This window comes from Accipiter gentilis, chromosome 16 (genome assembly GCF_929443795.1).
Source record: "Accipiter gentilis chromosome 16, bAccGen1.1, whole genome shotgun sequence".
Classification (NCBI taxonomy): Eukaryota; Metazoa; Chordata; class Aves; order Accipitriformes; family Accipitridae; genus Astur; species Astur gentilis.
Window position 1 is genome coordinate 14,835,211 of NC_064895.1, and position 21,828 is coordinate 14,857,038.

At 45.5% G+C, this 21,828-nt stretch overlaps 1 protein-coding gene across 5 annotated transcripts in view; it reads left to right on the top strand.

Moving 5' to 3' along the window:
- Nucleotides 1-17,318, top strand: part of HPCAL1 (hippocalcin like 1) — a 66,003-nt gene extending 48,685 nt beyond the window's left edge. For 3 of the 5 annotated variants that reach the window (XM_049818798.1, XM_049818800.1, XM_049818799.1), the window contains exons 3-5: nt 11,486-11,935; nt 13,102-13,207; nt 16,142-17,318. In XM_049818798.1, the coding sequence (XP_049674755.1) occupies nt 11,558-11,935; nt 13,102-13,207; nt 16,142-16,239 (582 nt within the window). In that variant the 5' untranslated portion in view covers nt 11,486-11,557 and the 3' untranslated portion in view covers nt 16,240-17,318. Of the gene's footprint in view, nt 1-9,519; nt 9,635-11,485; nt 11,936-13,101; nt 13,208-16,141 lie in introns of all 5 variants that reach the window. The other 2 variants (XM_049818801.1, XM_049818803.1) reach the window with 1 other exon arrangement.
- The last annotated feature ends 4,510 nt before the right edge of the window (nt 17,319-21,828 follow it).

Genomic DNA, 21,828 nt, shown 5'->3' on the forward strand with positions numbered 1-21,828 from the left:
TGTGGCTGCAGAGGTGGGGAGGGAGGGATGGATGGAGCAGGTTGAGTGTCTCTGTCCATCAGCATAAAGGGGCTGCTGCAGTCCTATTAGAAAAGGCTAAAAGGTAAATGGGCCCGAGAAAAAGTGTGATGTCAAGATGGCATTGCAAAGTCTAAATGTAGCTTCTTGATTTTCCTTTTTGAGCAAAGGATGTTCTCAGGGGGCAAATCTGGCTCTGCAGCTTTGGTGGGGGAGCTAAGAGCCCTTTTTTTATCTGGATGGTGCCAGTCGCAGTAGGACTGTGGGCAGCCCAGCCTTCCCCTTCCCACCAACGTGGTGGGAACTGCGGCAGGGTGGCTGCATCCCATGGGAGACCCACAGCAGCCTTCAGCCAGGTCCTAGCCAGATAGGATTTTCTTCCAGCAGCAGAATCTTCCTTTTGGTCTTCAGCAGGGCTCGGGAGGACGGTTATTTAAAGCCCTCATCCTTTCTGTGGAGTATAGGAAGTAGGAAGCGCTTCCTCCCCGTAGATCTCTATCCAAAGCTTTTGTCCACTTCCTTACAGTCCCACCCTGTTTGGAGTTGCTCCAAAACCCAGCATGCCAGGGCAATGTGCCGTTGTTCAGCGGGGTCATCCTCAGCCGCGGCTCCTCTTTTTTTCCAAAACAGAAGGTTTTGGCACCAAAATGCCAAAGAGCGCTGTCCTGGGTTGGGCTATGGGAGATATAAATGCCTGTCTGTCCACCCTGCCCCACCACCTCTCCAGCAGTTGGAAATGTTGGTGTTGCAGAGAGGAAATATGGGGGTTGAGCTTCCTTTGGGAGCCTGATTGATGCTTGCTGCTATGTTCTACTTCTGAAATGTAAGGTAGATCTCAAAATAAGTCTCACAAGTCAGGATCTCTGCAGTAGAGGGTCAAGAAGCTAAAAAAATGTGTTGACTGCAAGAATGTGAGGGCCTGAAATGCTTTTAAGGTACTGTGTACTCTTTTCAGAGCATGGGGGGAAATATGGGGCTATTTCTGTTGTGCTGGGTATATCTCAGGAAAGTCCAGTAGCAGGATCGTGCCTGTGTTTGCAGAGGGGAGAGAGAAGAGACTGAACAGGAGGCTCAGCCAGGGCAGAGCATCAGCTGGAGATCTACCTGGTGCCTCCATGGTCCAGACTGCCTTCAGCTGAGCAGATAAAGCTTCACCTTCCTTTGGCAGGAACCTCTTCCCTGATGCCAGTGTCACTCCAAATATCTACATCAGTTTTGGAGCTGACTCTGCTGACCCTGAAGGTGGTGCGTTCACTGGCCTTCCCTTTTCAACATACTGCCAACGAGAAGCTGTTGGCAGGCTTCAAGGTGAAGGGAAGCGGCCTCTCTGTTCTGTGCTGAAAGTTGATGTCTGCACACCCCAGGAGAAGGCATCACTTCAGAAACTTTCCATTAGTGCACCATCCTCCACCAGTGTAGCCCTCCTTTTAACCACTGCCATGTCCTTTAAACACTTTTTTCCTGTTTCTCTCAAGAGGAAAAAATAAATGATAAATTATTGTGTTGACGTTACGCAAATGTTGCACTTACGGAAAGGTCTTGTTGACGTGGTTTCTCACACAGGATACCTTCTCATGCAGAAAAGTTGCTGAAAATTTCTAGGAAAATAGGTATGTCATCCTTGGGGAAGGGAGATTAAAAAAAAAAAAAAAGACAGCCTGGTGGCTAGCATGGATCTTGGTTTGTGAAAGATGCAGAAATTGGTGAAAGTGTTGGGTTTAGTAGGATTTTCTGTAGCCCTGTTAGAAGTGGAGCTAACTAGTAGTTGATATCAGGTATAACTTAGGGTCTCTTCAGAGACCAGAGTAATAAAAGAAAAGATCAAAAAGTGGCTGAGGTAAGTATCATGGTGTGGCCAGACCTGAAGAGCTTATGTGTCCATGGCCTGATATGTTAAAATCTTACTGGTTAAGTATTTTTTTTTTTTTTTTTTTTTTTTGCCTTTACTAAAACAAAGTTCATAAAGATAGTGCCATCTGAAGGAGAGACCTTAAGGTGGTATCAGGAGTAGGTTTTCTTCCTTGTCCCCTTCTCCCCCCATGAATGTCCACCTTCAATATCGCTGTTGAGAGAAGACTCTTGTTTCCTGTTTTTGCGGCACCGAGGCGGTGGGACAGGATGTGCCCCATGTGTGGTCTCAGGTGGAGGTCAGCTCTTCTCATCCCACGCCTGTTGGGGTGCTTCCTGCTTCAAAGCCATCACATCTCCTTCCTGTTACCATACCCAGTTAGGGAGGGAAATACACCCATTTGGCCACTACTGGCATCACTTAGATATAAGTATAAAATTAAGCGTGATTTGATTTTCCATTTGCTCTCTTACCCAGCCTGTTGACGGAGACCCAGCCTGTTGACAGAGACTCAGCTCCAGGCAGCCCTCACCTGCAGGGCTCAGAAAAGCACATTTGGTGTGGATATTGCTGGGGATGGAGCCCTGTGGTGGAGGTTAATGAAAAAAGTGATGTCTTGAGTGTGGATTGCATGGTTTGCTTCTGAGATGACTTGCATTCGAGTGTTGAATGCCACGCAGAAATGTCAGGAGAGAAAGGATTTTCAGAGGGCTTTTCTTGGTGCCCTTAAAAATGTCAACATGTGTCTTGAGTCAGGGGGTCTTCCACTGTCTCCTCTGATGTGGAGCACTCCCTTTCTCTGAGGCAGGCAGTCATATTGCTCTTCTGCATAATTTATAGTGAATGCTCTTAAAAGCAAATCATACTGTTGAGTGTTCAGGATTAATGAAAGTTGCACCTACTTAGTGCGTGGGCTGGTACTGGAGGTGTCCTGCCATGCTGCTGCATCAGCCTTTGCTTGCCTTGGACCCAGCTGCTGGGAGCGTCCAGCAAGCAGTCCCAGGCAGCTCAGTGAAGGGGTGTTGCCCATTTTTGTACTGATTTTGTAGGAACTAGTGACAAAATAATACGACGTCTCCTGTTGTCTGGAGATCTTCTCCCATTTTTAATGATGGGGACTGAAGTAAGAGGTGAGCGGGGGTATTACTTGCATCACTGAGCATCATGCATGGCCAGAGAGATGGTCTGTCATACCACCACTGATCAAGCAAGGATGTCCTTTTTGTCTCTGCAGTGGGTATAGAAAATAGCATTTTGTGTTCAAGATCCACCCAACAGGAACGCCAACACCCAGCTCATCCCTGCCACCATCAGCCCTGGAGTTCACACCGCCAAGGCACTGCCTTGGGCAAACACCCGCGTGTGCCCTTGCACACGTTGCCCGTGGGGAGCCACCAGCCAAGGCGTGCCTTGGCATGGCCATCCTGGGAGGACATCAGGATGTTGCCCCAGATGGGTGTCTGCATCCCAGCATAGATTTTGCTATAATTCAATACAAGGTGTTTGGCATTGCATTCTCGAGGCACGAAGGCTTGTGCTTGCCCTGATACTAACACGAGCACAAACCTTGCATCACGTTCCTCTGTGATGCTCTTGTCCAAGATGTGTGCTGGAGATGTGGCTTTCCTGCACGTGATAGTAGTCTCTGCACTTTTGGCTCCTTGATTTTAAAAATAAATTTTAAAAAAATCCGTGAGGCTGGTACAGTCACCTGCAGCAAGACTTGAGTAATATCCTCAGCTAGTGTAGAGCTTGGGCTGATTCCTACCAACAGAAGACTTGGTCTTGGTCTTCTGCTGCCTGAATTGCTGCATCCAGCAGAACCATGTTCCTTCCTTACGGGTGAGATGCTGTTCTCGTGTAGTTATTTTACAGATATTTTTTATTTCACAGGGTTTTTACACCTCTGCAAGGAAAAAAAAAAAGTTAAACTCAAGGTTTGCTTTTAGATTTTTACCTATAGCTTTTTTTTCATTCAACAAACAGGAAGACAAAGGTGTGAAATAATTAGATTATTATCATTAGTGGTTGCCACTGAAGGGGAAAGAGAACAGTGTTTTGAGAAGAATTTTGGTATAGTAGAGTGTATTTTTACAAGAATGTTAACCAGTGGCTTTTGTGCTATTTTAAAGTGATGATCTATGTAAAAAAAAAAAAAAACCCAAAAAAAAAAAACCAAAAAACCCACAACAAAAAAAACTCATTTAGAAAGCTGGATTAATAAAAGAAATGGATGCATTTATATTAGATTTGAGATTTTTTGAACAAAAAATTGGGTAGCAGTAGAAACACACAGTGTTTCAGTATTTTTAATTAAGCAGCTAAATAAATGTTGGTTGAATTTTTGTTAAAGGTAGCTAGTTGCCATATCTCCAAAACCAAATTTCTGAGCATCTTTTTACTAAGCATACCTCTGCTAAATATTGAAAACAAACCCAACTCTCTTCTCTTCCCCGTTTCAGATTAGCTACCTTGAAATCCCCTTGATTACTCCCAACTCGTGTATCTCAGCACAGTACCTGCAGCTTGGGAAGCGCATTGCATCTCTCTCTCCCCCCCCGCCCCGTTCCCCCCCCATTTAGGCATAATTAGCCGTGAGGATAGTCTTGCAGACCAGCCTCTGAGGGCTGACTATCATCTGTCACTGTCTCTTTAGCAAGTGCCATTGTCCCCAAACTCTCCATCGTCTCCACATGAATGGTTCTGATGCTATGAGGTGTCTCAGGTGCCATTGCCCGGCTCTTGATACTGCCGTATTTTGGCTAATTCTTCTAAAATTTAATCCAGTTTCTTTCCTCCCAGGGCTGTGATTATTCTGTAGAGAATTATTCTGTGATTTATTTTCATCAATTAAATAAACACATTGTATGAAACTTTTAAAATCCAATGACAAAGCAGCCCAACTGTGCTAATTCTGTGGTTTTAATTATATTAAAAATATAGTGCCCTCTGCTGATTTCTGTCACTTCCCTTTTTCTAAAAGGTTGCAGTCTTCTCTCTGATTTTGCAGTTCACATCAGGCACCTTCCCCTATCCTGCAGGCCCGCACTCACAGAGCTTTATTTAAAATTATATATCGCCGTAGCGTATTCAGTGAACATGATAAGGGTTTTTCCTCATGCAATCCAGCCTTCTCAGAAAAAGACCTTGTGGGCTAAGACACTGTGCTGACATGTTTTCCTTGCTCTGTAATATTGTGTAAACAAACTGTAATTATTTTTTTTTTAAGCCTTGCCAACTTTGCACAGCGTCTGCAGACAAAACAGGGTTGGCTGCTTCTCCTTTGGTTTCATTAAAAAAAAAAAAAAAAAAAAAAAAAGGAAGGGCAAAGGGAGGAGACGAGGAAAATCCACTCATGATTTTCTTTTCCTGTCTTTAATCACAAGCTGTATTGCTGCCCAATCTGCTCCCACCCAAATTAACCCAATTTCCTAATTTCCTAAAAATATTTCTATGCTTTTCTTACTGCATTGGGAATATTTGCCCTTTACAGTAATAAGCTCTCCTCCCTGAGCTGGAGAACGTTATGGAGAGCTCCCTGAGGAACTGCCAGTTTTCTGGTGCTAACACAGGTCTCATTTTTTTCCTCATTAGCAGCAATTCATGAATATTTGGGGGTGTTTTGTGGTTCTTTTGTTTCTTTGCAGTGAATTTGTAGAATGTAAAATGGTTCTTGGCTTAATGCATTGATGCTCAATGTCGGAGACTAATTGATTTTTCCCTGTAAATTGGGAATATAATCCTGAGTAAAGTGACTTCAATAGACAGGAGCAATCCAGAGACCCGTAAGTGAATTTCTTAGGTTTCAGCCCTTGTAGCTGACTCCATGAAATTAATGTGCCAGCCTGGAAATACTCCTCTCACATAGCTATTTGCAGGATTGAAGCCTTTGTAATTATATCTTTTTTTGGTGAGCTTGGGGGTAGGTGGTTATCTATGATGGATTTTCATCCCAGACATGGAATCGGGTTTTCAAGACCACACAGTCCCTGGGTACGTGTTTATGGATGAACTTACAAAGTAAGATGGCTCAAGGTCTGTTACCAATTTGCTCTGCCTCTCAGAAGGACGTTCAGTGTACATACCTGAATAGCTACTGGGTTCTCTGGAACTGAAAATGTGGGTGATACAGGGTGTAGTCCTTCCCCTTCACCCACTTTTTTTAATAGGCTTCTGAAAAGGATTTAACTTGAAAGTAAGTTGCAAGTAAGCAATGTTACTTATTTAAATAAAAGCATGATTAGTCACTGAAAGTGAAAAATTTAAGAAGCCCATTGATTTATTTAGTGTGGTCTGTTCTTCGCTTGTCAGGTTTCATTTCTCTGTTGTCCCGAAGGCAGCAGAGGAAGGCGCTTCAGCTCCTCTTGACGCCAGCCTTTTCCTCTCAAACCCTGCAGCGTTTCTGCAGGGCTTGGATTTTTCGCGGCATTATTGATCGAGGTTTCTCTTTTGTCTCGCTGCTTCTAACATTAACTTTTCAAGAGGTGAAGGTATTCCTTGTTGCACTTCAAACTTTATCAAAAGGTGTTACTTTTGGCCCTGGGTCTACAGCTTGGGAAGACAAAGCGGGTCCTGCAGTAGCTGGTACGTGCTGCTTTTGCTGCAGGGCAGGAAAGAAGTTCACATGGGTTTACCAGGCAGGACCAGATATCTATAGCAACATATTTGTATATCCTGTGCCTTCTCTATTTCAATGCTTGTTGCTTAGGATACTGGCATTAAAACACATAACAAAATCTGCTCTTTAGTCCAGAGTTCATCATCCGTCCCAGGCCCATGTAATTGCGCGTTTCCCCTCCCAGTTCAGATCAGACCTGTTGACTGGCCCTGGGCAAAGCATGGTCCAGAGGATGTCGTTATAATCCCGTTTTGCAGCCTATTTGCTATATGAACTTTTCTTACCACTAGGCATTTGTTGCTCGCTGAGGTGCCCGAGAACCCATCTCCCTCTTGCAGTTTGGCCCACGGGAGCTGGAGTCTTCTTAAATACATCTGTGTGTTGACTGTGTTGGTGAGCAATGGCGCTACCGGAGCCCAAAAACACTTTTCCTTGAGGGTGTCTTCCTGAAGTGTGGCAGCACACATCTTTAGTGACTGAGGCTTTTGTTTCGACTACCTGTGGGGTTTTTGTGGGGTTTTTTCGGTTTTTGTTTGTTTGTTTCTTAATACGTCGATCAAACTTTAAAAAATACAGCTGCAGAACAAGGCACCATGGCTGCTGAATTGCCCCAGGGGAGCAGGATCTCCTCCTGTCTCTCATCTTCACCTAGCCATAGGAAAAAAGATATTGAGGCTATTCCACAGAATGGTGAAGTTTTCTCTGGGCAACCTATGCCAGTGTTTGACCACCATCACTGTAAAACAGTGTTTCCAAGCAAAGCCTTTCTTAATATGATGCTCACAAGGTCGGTGTGGGCTGAATCCTTTTGTCTCTTCTTCTGCACCCCAAGGCGGAAGGCATTGGTGATGGATCTAACGCTTTAGGTGTTTTAATTAAAAATAAAAAAATCTTCCACCCCTGCAGGAATGGTTCTTGCATTTCAGACCAAATAAGAGCAGTATTTGCTGCCTGGCTTATGCTGTTTGTTTGCTTTGGGCTCCTGCAGTCCCCGAGGCACTGTGCTACAGCTTCAGGACCATAACAGATCTCAGACATGCTTCTTCTATTTTAGAAGTGAACGCTGCAAGAGAAATGGTGCTAGATTTCCCCCTGCAAAGCAGATAGCTCAGATAACATAAAAAGTATTTACTCTATTTCTCTGTGAACTGTCTTTCTCTGCTGGAGAGCACCTCTGTCCGACAGATGGGCATTTCATCAGTTTTCATCTTTTTATTAACACTGAATCAGTATCCAAGGGGGTTTGCACAAGGAAGTGCATCTCCAAGGAGTCATGCCTCCTTTTGCAGCCGTAACTGATGCACTAAGAGGATCCCATCAGGAGTTCAGTTCAAGGGATTTTTGCCTTCAGAAGGTTTGCATTGAAAAAGCCAAGTTGGTCTCTGGCTTTCTGGGTTACATATTCAGAGAACACTTCTATCTGCAGTAACTGGTGGTTGATGGAGAGTTCATGCAAAAGCAGGGTGCACTGAGCTTTGTTAAAAGTATTTCAAATACTTCAGTGCATGGATGCTGACAATCAGTCCATCTATTGGCAAAAACACAGAATTGCTACTTTAGCTGTTTCAGAGTTAGCTACAGTTACCATACTGCTGCATAACTGGTGTGTGTCTTGGCCTAAATAACCTTTTTTCTCATTGCTAGGCTTTTGCTATGAGATTATTGCTTATTTTTGGTGAACCTAGAAGGACAGAGGATATATTCAGGTAGGAGTTCTCTGGCATCTCAATCGCTAGCCTGGCTGGACATAGCTTATTGCAGGCAGGTAGCAGCACCGCATAATTTTAACAAAAATTTTGGTGTGAAACCAGAACAAAAATGCATCTGCGTTTCCCCCTGTCTGACCCTTACATGACTGAGCATCACTTTCATGAGCAATGACATACTTGTGAAGTCTACTGGTCTGCAATTATACTTCCAAGCTTTTCCTTGTCTGACCACCTCAAGGGCATTCCTGCGATTATTTTTGTTACTGCCATGATAGTGCCAGGTGACCTGAGGGCTCATCAAGCTAAACAGAGGTGGACCTCATCGCAATGTATGTGGCATCGCTTCCCTGGATTTCACCCTGGCATGATGGGAAATGAGGGACAGGCAGGCAGTTTTGGAGTTAGGTCTCCACTGACTGCATGGGGCAACATTGGGTGCAAGGATGTGTCTCCACCCTTGCCTTTTACACCCGCTGCAGCCAGTGATTTGGCTGGTACAGGCTTGTTAAAAAAACACCCCACAGCCCTAATCACAAGACCGACCTGAGCATCCCAGACCCACTCCTGTGATTCCCATTAACAACCATCCTCCGAGTGGTCTTGTGGCTAAATCAGCCATTGAGCCTCTAGAAAGTGATTTGATAAAAGCATTTTATAGCAATTGAATGAAATGTCAGTTGGATGCCAGCAGCAGGGGTTGCTGTCATGATTAATGAGATATTTAGGCATTTCATTTTGGAGGAGCTACCTGCAACACAATTCACATCGAAGCTGGTTTTTTTTAGATTGGCTTTAATAAATTAATGTTAATGTTGGTTATTTAATTATTCACACAAATTGGTTGCAACAACTGCAGGGTTATGTTTGGGTTGAACACATTATGAAGCCTTTCACAAAGCTTATATGCAAAAAAGGGTTGTGTTCAGAGCATTGCACATTTCTGATATAAAATGATATAAAAGAGGAAGAAGGGTTGAAATAACCTGTAATTTGTTGAATGCAAAGACTACTTGAATATAAAGCTTTTGAAGCCAATATTAAATGAGCATCCGTCCAAATAACGGGATATATCTTATCACTAGTAGTAGTGAAAGCTAGCAAATGGAATTATCATCTTGTCTAGGGGCCTCTATTTTTAAGGGAACAGGGATAATAAAGGTATTATAGGAACAGGGAGAAATGGCAAACCTTTGCAAACCTTTTGTAACTACCAGTTGGAAGTTTTACAGTCCCTTAACCACGTACATGATTAAAGCTGAGGTTATTTCTGCTTAAAGTCCAGCTCCTGCATTAAGCGGGCTCTGATGCTTCTGTCCCTCTCCCAGGAAGTCCGAGACAGTGGCTGGCAGGCAGGGACTGCTCTTGGGCTGGGACAGTAGCTCTTACAAAGCACCTGGGCATCATGAAGTGGAGGGGTTCACTGAAGGATGGAACCTGAAGGTATCTCCTCACCCAAGGACAGAAACACAGTGCTACAATTTCTGCTCTTAAAAAAAGGACCACGGTCAATCTGTTATTTGCTCCAAACCAGTGTTTTCTGCAAATTGACTGCAGCAGAGTAGAATATTGTGTTTTCTGCCCTTGGCACTGCAAGAATGAATATCTGGAGCCGGGGATATTCAAAGATGGAAAGGCAGCGGGAGCAGCTGGGAGTTAGTGGTTTAACTGGAGGGCAGCCCAGTACTCTCCTAGGGATGATGCTGGCAGGGACTGGGAGCTGTAGCATCCGTGCATATGGGGAGCAAGCAGTGGTATGTCAGGGGCCTAGAGAAAACTCTGCAGTATAATGGACAAAAATACAGCTTTGGAGCTGAAATATTGACAGCTTTTCTAGAAAACAGACGTGCTAATGATAACACAGTTTTCCGTTAAGCCCAATGCATTGAACTAATGAGCAGCTGGCTGATTTCTGTCTCTGAGCATTAAGCCACAGAGCAGGATGGGGATTTTTTACATTGCTGAGGCGACACAGAGACTAAGTGGAATACAAATCAAATGAGCTTAAATTCAGCTGTTGAAAATCTGTCTGCTGTAGAGCAACTTATTTTTTTGCTGACCTTTAACATTTTATTTTTTTTAGGTTCTTATGCATGCCTGGGATTTTTACTCTCTGGGAAGTGCTTAGCTCCCGTTACATTTTTTCCTGGTCTGTGTGCGCCTTGTTGCTCAGCTCTTGCAGTTTCCATGTAGCCATGCAGTGTTACTGTGGCCAGTTACTAACCTGCCTTCTGCACCAGCTATGAGCCAGCCGAACAGGGCCTTAACAGGCTGTGCAGAGAAATTTCATTTATGCTGGACCAGTCATAGGGGTTTGGATGTGAGGTTGTGCAAAGCTTGTGAATAAACCCCTGTCAGTCTGGGGGAGGAGATGCAGCTCAACCTCTTGCTTGGCAGCTCGGTTTGGTATTGCTGGGAAACCATGAAAGGCTGAAAGGGGTAAAAGCCAAAAATACATCATGGTATCTTTTTTCTCCTGTTGTTTCCTAAGTGCAGATTGACCATCTTTCATTTTGTTGAAGGAGCTTTCCTGTTGCCAGGCAGTCACCTGCACATCACAGGCACTGTCAAAGGAGGGGACAAACCTTCCTAAAATTCTGATAAAATCCTGAGGTTGAAATGCCCTTTTGCTCACACTGGGGAATGTTGAACTTGCTGAATAAGCTTAGAAAAATATAAACCCCAGTAAACCTGGCAGGAGTTGCTTTGCCAAACATTTTGGTTTAAAAAGCCCTTTTCTCTGCTTGCCTGGGGAGGCAGAGGGTCACGATCTGCTGGAAAGGATGAATTTCCTTGTACCGGTGCTGCTGTCACAGGAGGAGGGAGAAGATGCTCCGTAAGCCAAGGGTTCTGGATGATGTGAACGTGGCTGGCACGGAGCCACCTGCCCTTCCTGCCCCTGGCTTCATCCTGGCTTACTTTCACTTTTGAATAGATGGATTTTACTTTCCATTGCCGCTGCTGTCCCTTCCCGCTCGGTCACCACAGCAGATCAGCCTGTTGGGGGGGGTCAAGAGCTCGGATCCAGACCTGGGCATCAGAAGCCATATGATGCAGGAGTGGGACTGTAGCAGAGAAATAAAATGATGAGGATTATTATTTCCCAAATAATAAGCATTATTAATAAAGGTTAATAATTCCTAAACAATCCCTCTCAAACTGCCTTCCCTTGTCCTTTCACAGCATACTAGTAACCGAGAGAGCCTAGAGCGGAGGAAAAGAGGCCAGATGAAACGAGATTTTTTTCCCAGTGATTTACAGCATCCTTTTTCTCCTCTCTCCCCCTTGCCCCAGGCAGGGTCTGCGTTTCCTGCAGGGCTCTGCCTGCCCCCGGCCCCTCTCCTCTGAACCGGGATCCAGAAGAGGATGGGAAAGCAGAACAGCAAGCTGCGCCCCGAGGTGCTCCAGGACCTGCGTGAGAACACCGAGTTCACAGACCATGAGCTGCAGGAATGGTATAAGGGCTTCCTAAAAGATTGCCCGACGGGCCATTTGACTGTGGAAGAGTTCAAAAAAATATACGCGAATTTTTTCCCCTATGGTGATGCATCGAAGTTTGCGGAGCATGTCTTCCGCACCTTTGACACCAATGGTGACGGGACGATCGACTTTAGGGAATTCATCATCGCCCTGAGTGTCACCTCTCGGGGCAAGCTGGAACAGAAGCTGAAGTGGGCGTTTAGTATGTACGACCTGGATGGCAACGGGTACATCAGCCGTGGTGAAATGCTAGAAATAGTGCAGGTGAGGTGTTGTTTCTTGTATTTATGTTGCTGTAACCTCTTTGTCTCAGGACATCTGGAGATGGAGATGAGGAAAGTGCCAAACTGGGTCCCTCCTGCCCCAGGGAGGCTCCTGAGCCCATGGTCCCCAAAGGGACACTGGGGGCCATGGTGGAACCCACAAGGTGCAAATAAGGAAAGAGCCTGAGAGACGAACAGGGTGCTGTGCAACTGGCTCACAGCCAAAATCTTGCAGCTCTCCCTGGGGATTTCTTAGTGGGGTGTTGATGGGATCAAAAAACCCTGAATGCAAATTTTACTGACCTGATTAATCTCAAAAGTAATACTTTGAAACTTCAGATGTGAGTCAACATGATCTCCGAATGAAAGGCTGTAGCATGTCTTCGTCTCCGGAAGGTTGGGGACAGATTGCCCACGGGCTGTACTGGGGGTGCATGCGGGGCAGAGCCCCCTGTGCCCCTGCCCCATGTGCTGGCTGGGGCTTGGTCTCAGGAGTGGGCTGCTTGCCATCCGCTCTGCAGCTGAGATGTGTCTCCGGTGCACTGCAAAGGGCACTGGGAAGCACATAATGCATCCAGCCAGTGCCCCAGTGGTGGTCCTCATGGCTGAGCAGGGATAATTTAGGAGAAGGGCTAGGACTGCAGATGTCCTAAAGAGGTCTCATCTTTATTCACATTCTTATAAGTCTGAAAATGTGTTTCCTTACCTATCCACAAATAAAAACAACTTCTATTTCCATATATTCACCTACCATCTGTGCAACACCCCACATGCATAAATGTAACTGAGTGTGTGTTGAGAGCCAGCCGAAGAGGCGATGGCTTAGCCCAGTTGCAGAAAAGACAATTACACACCATTGCCTCCTGTATCTTAGCGCAGTCCTGCTCGTACATTAATCTAGACACTGACTTCCAGTTAAACTGACCCAGCGGTGCGGGAGCTTCTTTTGAAGTGTGAGTGAATACAGGAAGGAAAAATAAAAAAAGCTGCAGTCAGAAATTCCTATTTGTTTTGTTTTATAAAGTCCCGCAGCTGCCTGCCAGGGTCAGCTGCCTTTTTTTATTGCTACACGATTAAATTCTTTTTCTCAGTCCTAATACTTTAGTCTTTGGGTTGTGTTTTTCCTATATCTTTTTTTTAAAAAAAAAAAAATTTTTTAATACTCAGGCAATCTACAAAATGGTTTCATCAGTAATGAAAATGCCGGAAGATGAATCCACTCCTGAGAAGCGAACAGACAAGATCTTCAGACAGATGGACACAAACAACGATGGTAGGATCTTCACTGGCACCCCTTCATAGGCTCTAGAAGTACAGGTTTTCTAGCCCAGCGTTGGTCGAAGCAGATGATGGTATTTGGTGTGGGTGGGAGGTAGAGGGCAGGGATGTCCCCACTGGTACCTCTGGTGTCTGCCTGACCTCAGTGAGCATTGCCAGTCTGTAACAAGTAGGGTGAATAAGTGGGCAGCGGGTGAGAGACTTTTCCTGCTGGTGGGACGAAGGGAGGGGAGGGGAGCAGTCCTACCCTGACGTTTTGCAGGTAAATCCCCTGCTGTAAAGGCTCCTCTGAAACTTCACTGAGTCCGATGTCTTTGGGTTATTTTCTCAGGGCATAGCACGAACCAGGTACAAGGTTTTGCTCCTGTTGCCCTTGATAAGGTTGCAGTCCTGGGCTTGTCATCAGTAATGTGGGTTGGGGATGCAGTTGGGTAACTGAAAGCAAAAATTCCCCTGGGTCCATAATACTTATTCTCTGTGCATGTTTATGGCATGTGTGCATATGCAGATGGCCACACACAGTCCTGCAGTGTTTATTCTGTTGCAGAATGTATGTGGGGGGATGCTAACAGCTCCTAAGGCAATTATGGAGCTACTTGATAAATTATCTGACAGACTACCTGCCACGAGCCCTCCACCTGAGCTAGCTCATTTCCTTAAGCTTGAAAAACACAGGCAAAATTGAGCAATTTCCTCTGCCCATCAGCCTGCCGACATGTTTCCTCTTATCCCAGTCCTGGTGGAGTTTTCTCTGGGAGTTAACCCCAGCAGTGAAATCGGGAACTGTATCCTACTGATGTGCTCAGTGGGAGCAAAGATTTGGTTCTAGTGCTGAGATACGGAGACCTGGAAAAATATGATCTTATGTGTAGAAAGGTTTTTATTTAAGAGAATTTTATGGCTGCGTTTTGGCATCTGCTGCTGCAGCCCTCAGGGCAAATTGCTGCCCTTGCTGAAGCCCTCAAGTATTTTACCTCTGACTTCATCAAAACTAGCACTTCATCCCCTGACTTCACATGTGGAGGGCCCTAAAATAACATGATTAAAGTATTTTTATTCTGCGGAAAGTAGCCGTGCGTGCAGATGTGCGACAGAGTAGTGCTCAGAAAACCTGCTGTATACATCCTCCATCTGTTGCTGAAATAAAGTCATCCTATTCCCAGTAAAATACCAGCCCTGCAAGCCACACAGTGCCAAGCAAAAAAGTCTGCGCACGGGGAAGCGCGTGTGCTCTTGGTGGCTGGAAATGTTTCTTCTTCCCTGTCTGACTGTTGGACGTGGCAAATAGATTTTGATTTGTGCTTTGCTTTTAAGTAATGCAAGGAGAAGGCAATACTAATAAATGTCCTGATAGTTATGAGTACTTGTTTTTCAGGCTTAAGAAAACCCTTAGTGTGGGAACATTAGCTTAAAAGCCAGAAATTTGTACAGAAGTGTGCTACGTGTTTTTGAGCTTCTGTAATTTCTGCAAGAGGAAGGTTTGCTCATTCCTCCCTGTTCGACCTGACTCAGGTGCTGGCCACTGAGCTCAGTCCTCTCCCCGTCCCCCTGGCAGGCTGGGAGCATCCTGGGGCTGGTGAAAACCGGCATGATGAGCTTGTGCCTCCCTCCCTTTGGGGGCACGTGACCAAAAGTGGTAGCAGGCAGCTGCCAAGTGCAAGATGTTCATGTGTGAGTCCTGCCTGTCTTGAGCGGAGCAGTTTGGGTTGCGTAAGGATGGCCCTGGGGTGTTGTGTGAGGGTCGGGGTAGGTCGTGCTGGGAGCACGAGGTAGATGGGAGCACGAGGTAGATGGGACATCACTGGACATGGTGTCAGGGATGCAGCAAATGTTTGTCTCCAGTTTGTAGGGAAACTGTTTCATTTCTCCTTAGTATTCCTACGGCTTATTTCTGCCATGGTTCAGAGTGCTTGAGCAGGAGAGTATTGGAGATAGTAGGCAAGGCAGAGGCTGCTCATGGTCTCCTGATGGCATTGGTGCAGCAGACTGGTCTTGAGCTCGGGGAAAAACCTGCCAGGAGGCTGGGTCACCCCAGGATGAGGTTTGGGAGAGTGGATGGCATCTTTCCTCCTTGCTGTGCCATGCTATGCTGTGCCACGGGACTGCTGGAACCAGGGAATGCCGGGGCGGTTGCTCCTCGTGGTCGCTCCGCCAGATGTCACCTTTTCAGACCCACAGACTGTTACAGGGTCTGTCCAAGTCAGTGCCTCTGGCCTAAACTGAAGATAGTAAACCAGAAACACTCAGGAGTGACACGTGGCAGTAAGTGGCTGCCCCAAGGCTGGCTTTTCTTGCTGCCCCAGGAAACCGGTCCTGTCCCTGCACACCCAGCCAGGGCACAGCAAGCAGCTGAATCATAGAATGGTTTGGTTTGGAAGGGACCTTTAATGGTCATCTAGTCCAACCAGGCTGCTCAAAGCTTCATCCAACGTGGCCTCATAGGTGCAGGAGAAGCCATCGCTGCTCAGCCCTACATGTCACAACAAACAAGGGGCCAAAGTGGGGCGATTTGGGATATTTAGGTTTAAATTGTCGTAGTAACATAAGCATCATTTTCAAAGCATACATGTATTCAGGTACCATACCTTGTGTTCATGTGTCGCATAATTTGTATAGTCTGGTTCTGGGCAAAAAGCTGCCAAATGATATTGGAACAGTTGTTTTTATATTTGGCGCTGTCTTTTTAAATAAAAAAATAACAATTATTATGCTAGATTGTTTTGCAGAAGAAAAATGCATCTGGGCTTAAGGGCTTGAGTAGGATTTGGCTGCTGTGCATTGCACTAAATTCCCCTCAATGCCTTTGCAATAGATTAAACATGCGTATGTTGCTTCAGTAAGGAGGGGGTTTTTTTTAAACTACAGTGATGGTGACGGCAACAACTGACTTTTTAAAAATTATTTCTATTTTGTGTTTCCTCCCTTTCAGGTAAGCTGTCGCTGGAAGAGTTCATCAAAGGTGCCAAGAGTGATCCCTCCATCGTGCGGTTGTTACAGTGTGACCCCAGTAGCGCAAGTCAATTCTGATTAAAGCGGACAGTGTGCACAGAGAATCTTGGCTTGTGTCCTTCAAGCTTTGCTCGCAAACGGATGCCTTCTCAACCGTCCCTCCACACTTTGCGGATAAGATCCCATTGCCAGATTGTGTGTGTGTGTGTCTGAGCGAACCAGCCCTCGCTCCCCTCACTAACACTGGTGCAGCTCTCCTTCGGCAGCTCCGTTTCTGCTTCCCCGTAATGTTACAATACACTCTACACATTTTAAACATTAATTGAAAGGTATGTTTACATGCAGCTACAAAAGAGTTCAAATCGCTGGTGAGATACCACTTCACTTAGTCCGTGAGAAAGGTGATGTTCTAGTAGTTCCCAAGAAGATGCTAGGTAGGACTTTTACCTGACATAGCAGATGGTAGATAATTTATTTTGCTTCAGAAATTACTATGTAAAAAAAAAAAGTGGACTGAATGGAGTAGAAAGTTAAAAAAAAAAAAAAAAAAAAAGCATCTTTCCTGGGCATGGTTCCAATTTTCTTTCTGAGGAAAATTGCTTGCACTTATCTAATGGTCTTTACTTTCTTTTAATATATATATAAATTATATATATATGGTGAAGTAAAATTTTAAATATTTAGGTCATCTATTTAAGGCATAAAATAGAATTCAAGCTTTGTTTCTTCTAGTCGTCTGTGATTTATTCAAATCTTGGAGATTGTTTTTTTGTGATATTTATGCAGTAGCAAATTGCTGTTCCAAAAGAAATGCATGACTAGCAGTTTGTGGATATTTCACTCTGTTTAATTCCTGAATGCAAGTATTTGTTCATTTTTACTGTCAATCGATCCAGCGTTACTGTATTAACAAAAGACCTGAAAGGAGTTCATCCTCATTTTGTGTTTCTCAGTGGAGTCCTACTTTCTGGTGGTTACTACGTTAAATAGCTTTTGAGTGCCCCGAGGTGATGTGACTCGCACTGCTGTTCTCAACTTGGCTACACCTCCTCCCTTTTGCTGTCAATATGTTAATAGTCTTGTGCATTCCAGTGTTATTTAATATCTGCCTAATGCCAAGAAATATTAATTGAAATAAAAGACTACTTTTCTTGTCACTGCCTGTCTTGGTCTAACCCATGCAACAAGTTCCTAACATCACATATTTGGGGGAAGGAGGAGGCTGGCTCCCTGCTCCCAGGTCCCCTGCCTGTCTTGTCCAAGACATGTTGCCTTGTAAGTACACAGGATTTTTTGGGAGCCTGCTGTTGCAGCTGGGTTAATGCAGCGGTGTTGGTGCCTGTGGGATCCAGCTCCCAGCTGGGTCCTGGGTGAAGGCAATTCCTTGGCAAAGACCTCAGGAAGGTGACAGCTCAGTTTCTGCTAGGTGCAGAGCAGCTTAAGGCAATGAAGGGAAAGCTGTCTGGGCTGTTGTGACTGTGAATTTACAAAAATAAAAGTTTCTTGGTCTTGTCAGGTACCAAGTATGTGCTGTTGGAATAATGTTTGACATTGGTAGCCTGGGAAGCAGTTTTCCCCATGTTTATCCGGTCTGCAGGTGGCTGCGTAAGCCTGTCTTCTCTGCAAAATAAAGTATCAACAAATTATTTGGCCTGAGGTTAATGTTAAGCATGTAGTTAAGGGATTTTTGCTGTGTAGAATGTCCTAGTAGTGGTTAGGTGTTACTACTTTAATATTAAAAAAAGAGAGAGAGAGAAATAGTTGCAATATCCAAATGGAAATGTGTTGTTAGGTCGGACGTGGTCTACAATACAGACTCATGTCAGTGCTGCCAAGCAGAAAAGTGTGTTCATGTTTTTTTCCTAGAAATTGAAATTTGAGCTATTAAACCAACAGTCCTTTCAACCGCAACACCCTGCTCATGAGTGCAGCCCTGAAAGGGAGGTTAATCAGAAGTCTGCCTGCTTTCCCAGAGCGAGCCCAGCAAAAGAAGCAAACTATTGGGGGGGGGGGTGGGGGTGGAAATCCTGTGGTTGCTTATAGTCTGTCTCCAGCCTATTTGTGTTCATGCTGGCTGGCTGGCTGCCAGAAGATGCTGTGGTGTTAAAGATGCTGCAGATATTCTTACACTAATGGCTCTCCTTATGGGCTGGGTAGGGGTTGTTTAGATGCACAAGGTTTAGATGTAAATTGGCCACCGTGGGCTTTATTGTCTCTCTGCACTTGGGAGAATGTGGAAAAACATCTCTGACCTTGTCATGGGATAGTGCCTCTGAAAGGGACTGCAGCATTTGAATCTTGTTTGTGCAATCTTAAAATGAGTCAGGCATATTTTTAGTCAAGCATTGCACAATATTGTGTTCTTGGGTACCAAGGATGTAAAAACTGTTTTCCTGTAGCGTTCATAAATGCAGCAGTTCTGCTGTCATCATTCATCTGCTCTTGTAAGTGCGACTTTTGTCACCTTTTCCACCTTTTCCTGACATCTCTCCTCTTCTGGTTTCCACTTCTGTCTGTAGTGAATAGCAAGTTTAAGTAGCTGTTTTACAAAGCCCAAACTCTTCTCATTTGAAAAGAAAAAAAAAAAAAATCTTACAAAAGCTCATTTTGACCTCATTTTTGCAGAAACAAAATGAAAGAGAGTCTGAACTGTAGCGGTCAAAAAATTCCCATTTCTTTGACTTTCTGATTTTTGCTCTGAAATGTGCTGAGGTATCCACGATGGAGTTTGCTGCCCGCCACAGGCTGACAAGCCCCTGAGCAGCCCTGTGCAGACACTGGGACTGTGTCCTGCTTCATCCGGCCCAATTTCTTCTGCCTTTCTCCTTGTCTCTTTAAACTTGCCAGTCCCGGGTTTGATTTTTTTAGGTTGTCCTATAATGCTTTCCCAGCTTTTAAGGAGTTTATTCTCAGGGCAGGGTGGGTTGGCTCCATTTCAGATTGGGGCTGGCACAGGATGTGCGAGCAAGGCGCTCCCAGCTTGCCTTTTGGAAAGCAAGCGAGGAAGATGCCCAGGAAAGGTGGTTGTGCAGGGCATCCCGGGGGCGGCTAAGGGGATGCTCTGAAGCCTGACCAGGCTGAGCTTTTCAAAGGTGGCTTCTGATATGGAGAACCTTTTGATTACAGGCCAGCTAAGTACTGGAAAGGGATTTATCTGCTGCTGCCAAGCAGCTCTCTTTAAGAAAATCAAACCTGCTTCAGAGGCTGAAGTTGTGCATCTGCAGTCACTGAGTAACTTTGAACATCTTGACTGTGCTTTGAAGAACTCCTCTGAGGATGTGCCTGCTTCCCCAGCTGGTAATGAGGGCTAGGAGGGGAGAGCAATTTCCAGGCTTGTCCTCCAGGATGTGTCATTTGAGAGCTGATCCAGGCGGAGTTCAAATCCGATGGAGACATCAGTGAAAAACTCAGCAAAGCAACTCGCAAAGCTTTACTGCTCATCAGGCTCTCCGGGGAGGCGGGGGGCGGTGTCTTTCAGGGAGGGACTGGTGTGTAGGGGGGTTAATCACTTGCAAAACGATGTCCAAGTGATTAATAGAAAACTTCAACTTGTTAGGTGACTTTGGTGTTTTGGCAAATTGTATGTTTAGTGAAAAAAGGAGTCTAACTTAGTGAAAGTGGAGTTTAGCACAAAAACCCTCATAATTTTTACCTTGCTTTAATAAGCTATGCAATTATTTTCTTACCACAGAGATATCTAGCACTATGAAAGCTCTGGCTAATTACTACGTAAATTCAGGCTTTTCTGTATGAATTGCAGGTCCTATTAAGCTAATTCAGAATTATGTCATTGCCTTTCAAATTAAGTTAGTGCCTGTCTGGTTGCAGCTTAACTCCAGCTGAGGTGGCAAAGGTGCTTGGATTTCGTCTGGTGTTTCTCTGTCGCCAGGTTTGCATTGGCCATTTGTTTTTAAATAAGGCCTTTTGCAACGTATTTTTAGCATTAGCCTCTGAGTAATAAACTCCTGTGAAGAACAATGTGAGCATTTCTGCAGCCACTGGGCAGATGGTCTTCATGGATAGTCCCCAATCCATTATGCAGGTCACCCTCTATTCATATTTAAAGGTTAGGAACAGCCATCAACTGTAATGGTCCAGTGGGCAGACTGGCATTTTGAGATCCCCAGGCTGCATGATGGCAGATATATTGCTGATGAACCCGATAATTGCCGCTATCTCTTCTGTGAGGAGAGGTGTTCCATTGAAAAGAAGGGGGGGGGTAGGGGGCGGAGAAGGAGAGCAGAGCATCTCTCTGTGTAGAAGCTTTGGAGATGTGTCTGCATCGCTGGGAGCAGTGTGCCTGCAAGCAGACCTTACCTGTTGCCCACCTGTATCAATTGTGATGGTTTGGACCCACACACGCTTCTGAACACTCTTGCATTGTCACTGTGGTTAAAGGGCAGCCAATGCATCACCAGAGGGCCAGGTTAATACCAGGCTGATGGCCATGTCACACGAGTCAGAAACCACTGGCCAGAAGAAGGAGGCGAGGAGCTGTTGCGACAGCTGCCTGGTGTCTTCAGAGACACGGGTAAGCCTATGACCACCAATTGGGCTGGTTATCTTAACAGGCTAACAGCAGGCAGGCTCTTCTTGATGGAGGAACAATTTATCCCAAACAAAATCTTCACTGGCTGGGCTGTCACTAGAGGGAATGGTCTCACCTGAAGGTGAGAAGCAGGGTTCCCTCCTTGCTCCTCTCCATGCACATTCCCACACCTTGGTGTTTGGTGCTGCCAGGGCTTGGGTGGGTCAAGCCTGGCACCCCAGGTCATGCTCACCTTTCCCAAACCCTGCCTGTAGGGCTACAGGTCTGAGCACATCTTTGGTGTCTTCTCTTTACCTGGTACCTAGCACTGGGAGCTGCATCACTAAACCTCTGGGCGCTGCCAGCTTGCAGCTGTGGTCCTGGGTCCCCACCCCAGCATTTTTTTACCTTTCCTGCACTGTTTTGCCTGGGACTTTGGCAGCTCCCTTTGCCTTAACTGCACCTGACATGCAGCAGCATGGAACTCCGTGCAGAAGGCAGGTTACGCTCTTAAGTCCAAGTTGGTCACAGGTATATTGTAGCAAATACGACAAATTACGTGCTGGATGAAGTTTGCTTCATCCAGCTCCTGCTCCTGTCACCCAGGCCGTTCTGCAGGTAATGAGGTGTAAGCGATGGAGCCTGTTTCTGCATAGTAATGCTGGCTGTGCCTGCTCTTCCCCAGCAGTGGGGATGGAGTAGCGCTACAGAAGACAGCAGGAGCAGGGATAGGTCCTGCCTAAGGGTCCCATCCTGTCAAAGTCACCCACAGCGAACACTTCCATCATCTTTCCGAAATCAGGACACAGGCGTCTTTCCAGTCACTATTTGCATTTTGCTCTTTAGTTTCAAAGTGAAGAAAGTAACATCCCAAAAGCCTGGTGTGGGTACAGATTCAGCCAGGGTTGGATCCAGGCTTTCTCCAGCAAAGTCTGGAGAAAAGAGGGTGAGGGGAGACTGAAGGGAGGTTGTAGCGAGGTGGGTGTTGGTCTCTTTTCCCAAGTAACAAGCAATAGGATCAGAGGAAACAGTCTTAAGTTGTGCCAGGGGAGGTTTAGATTGGATATTAGGAAAAATTTCTGCACCAAAAGGGTTGTCAAGTACTAGAACAGGCTCCCCAGGGAAGCAGTGGAGTCACC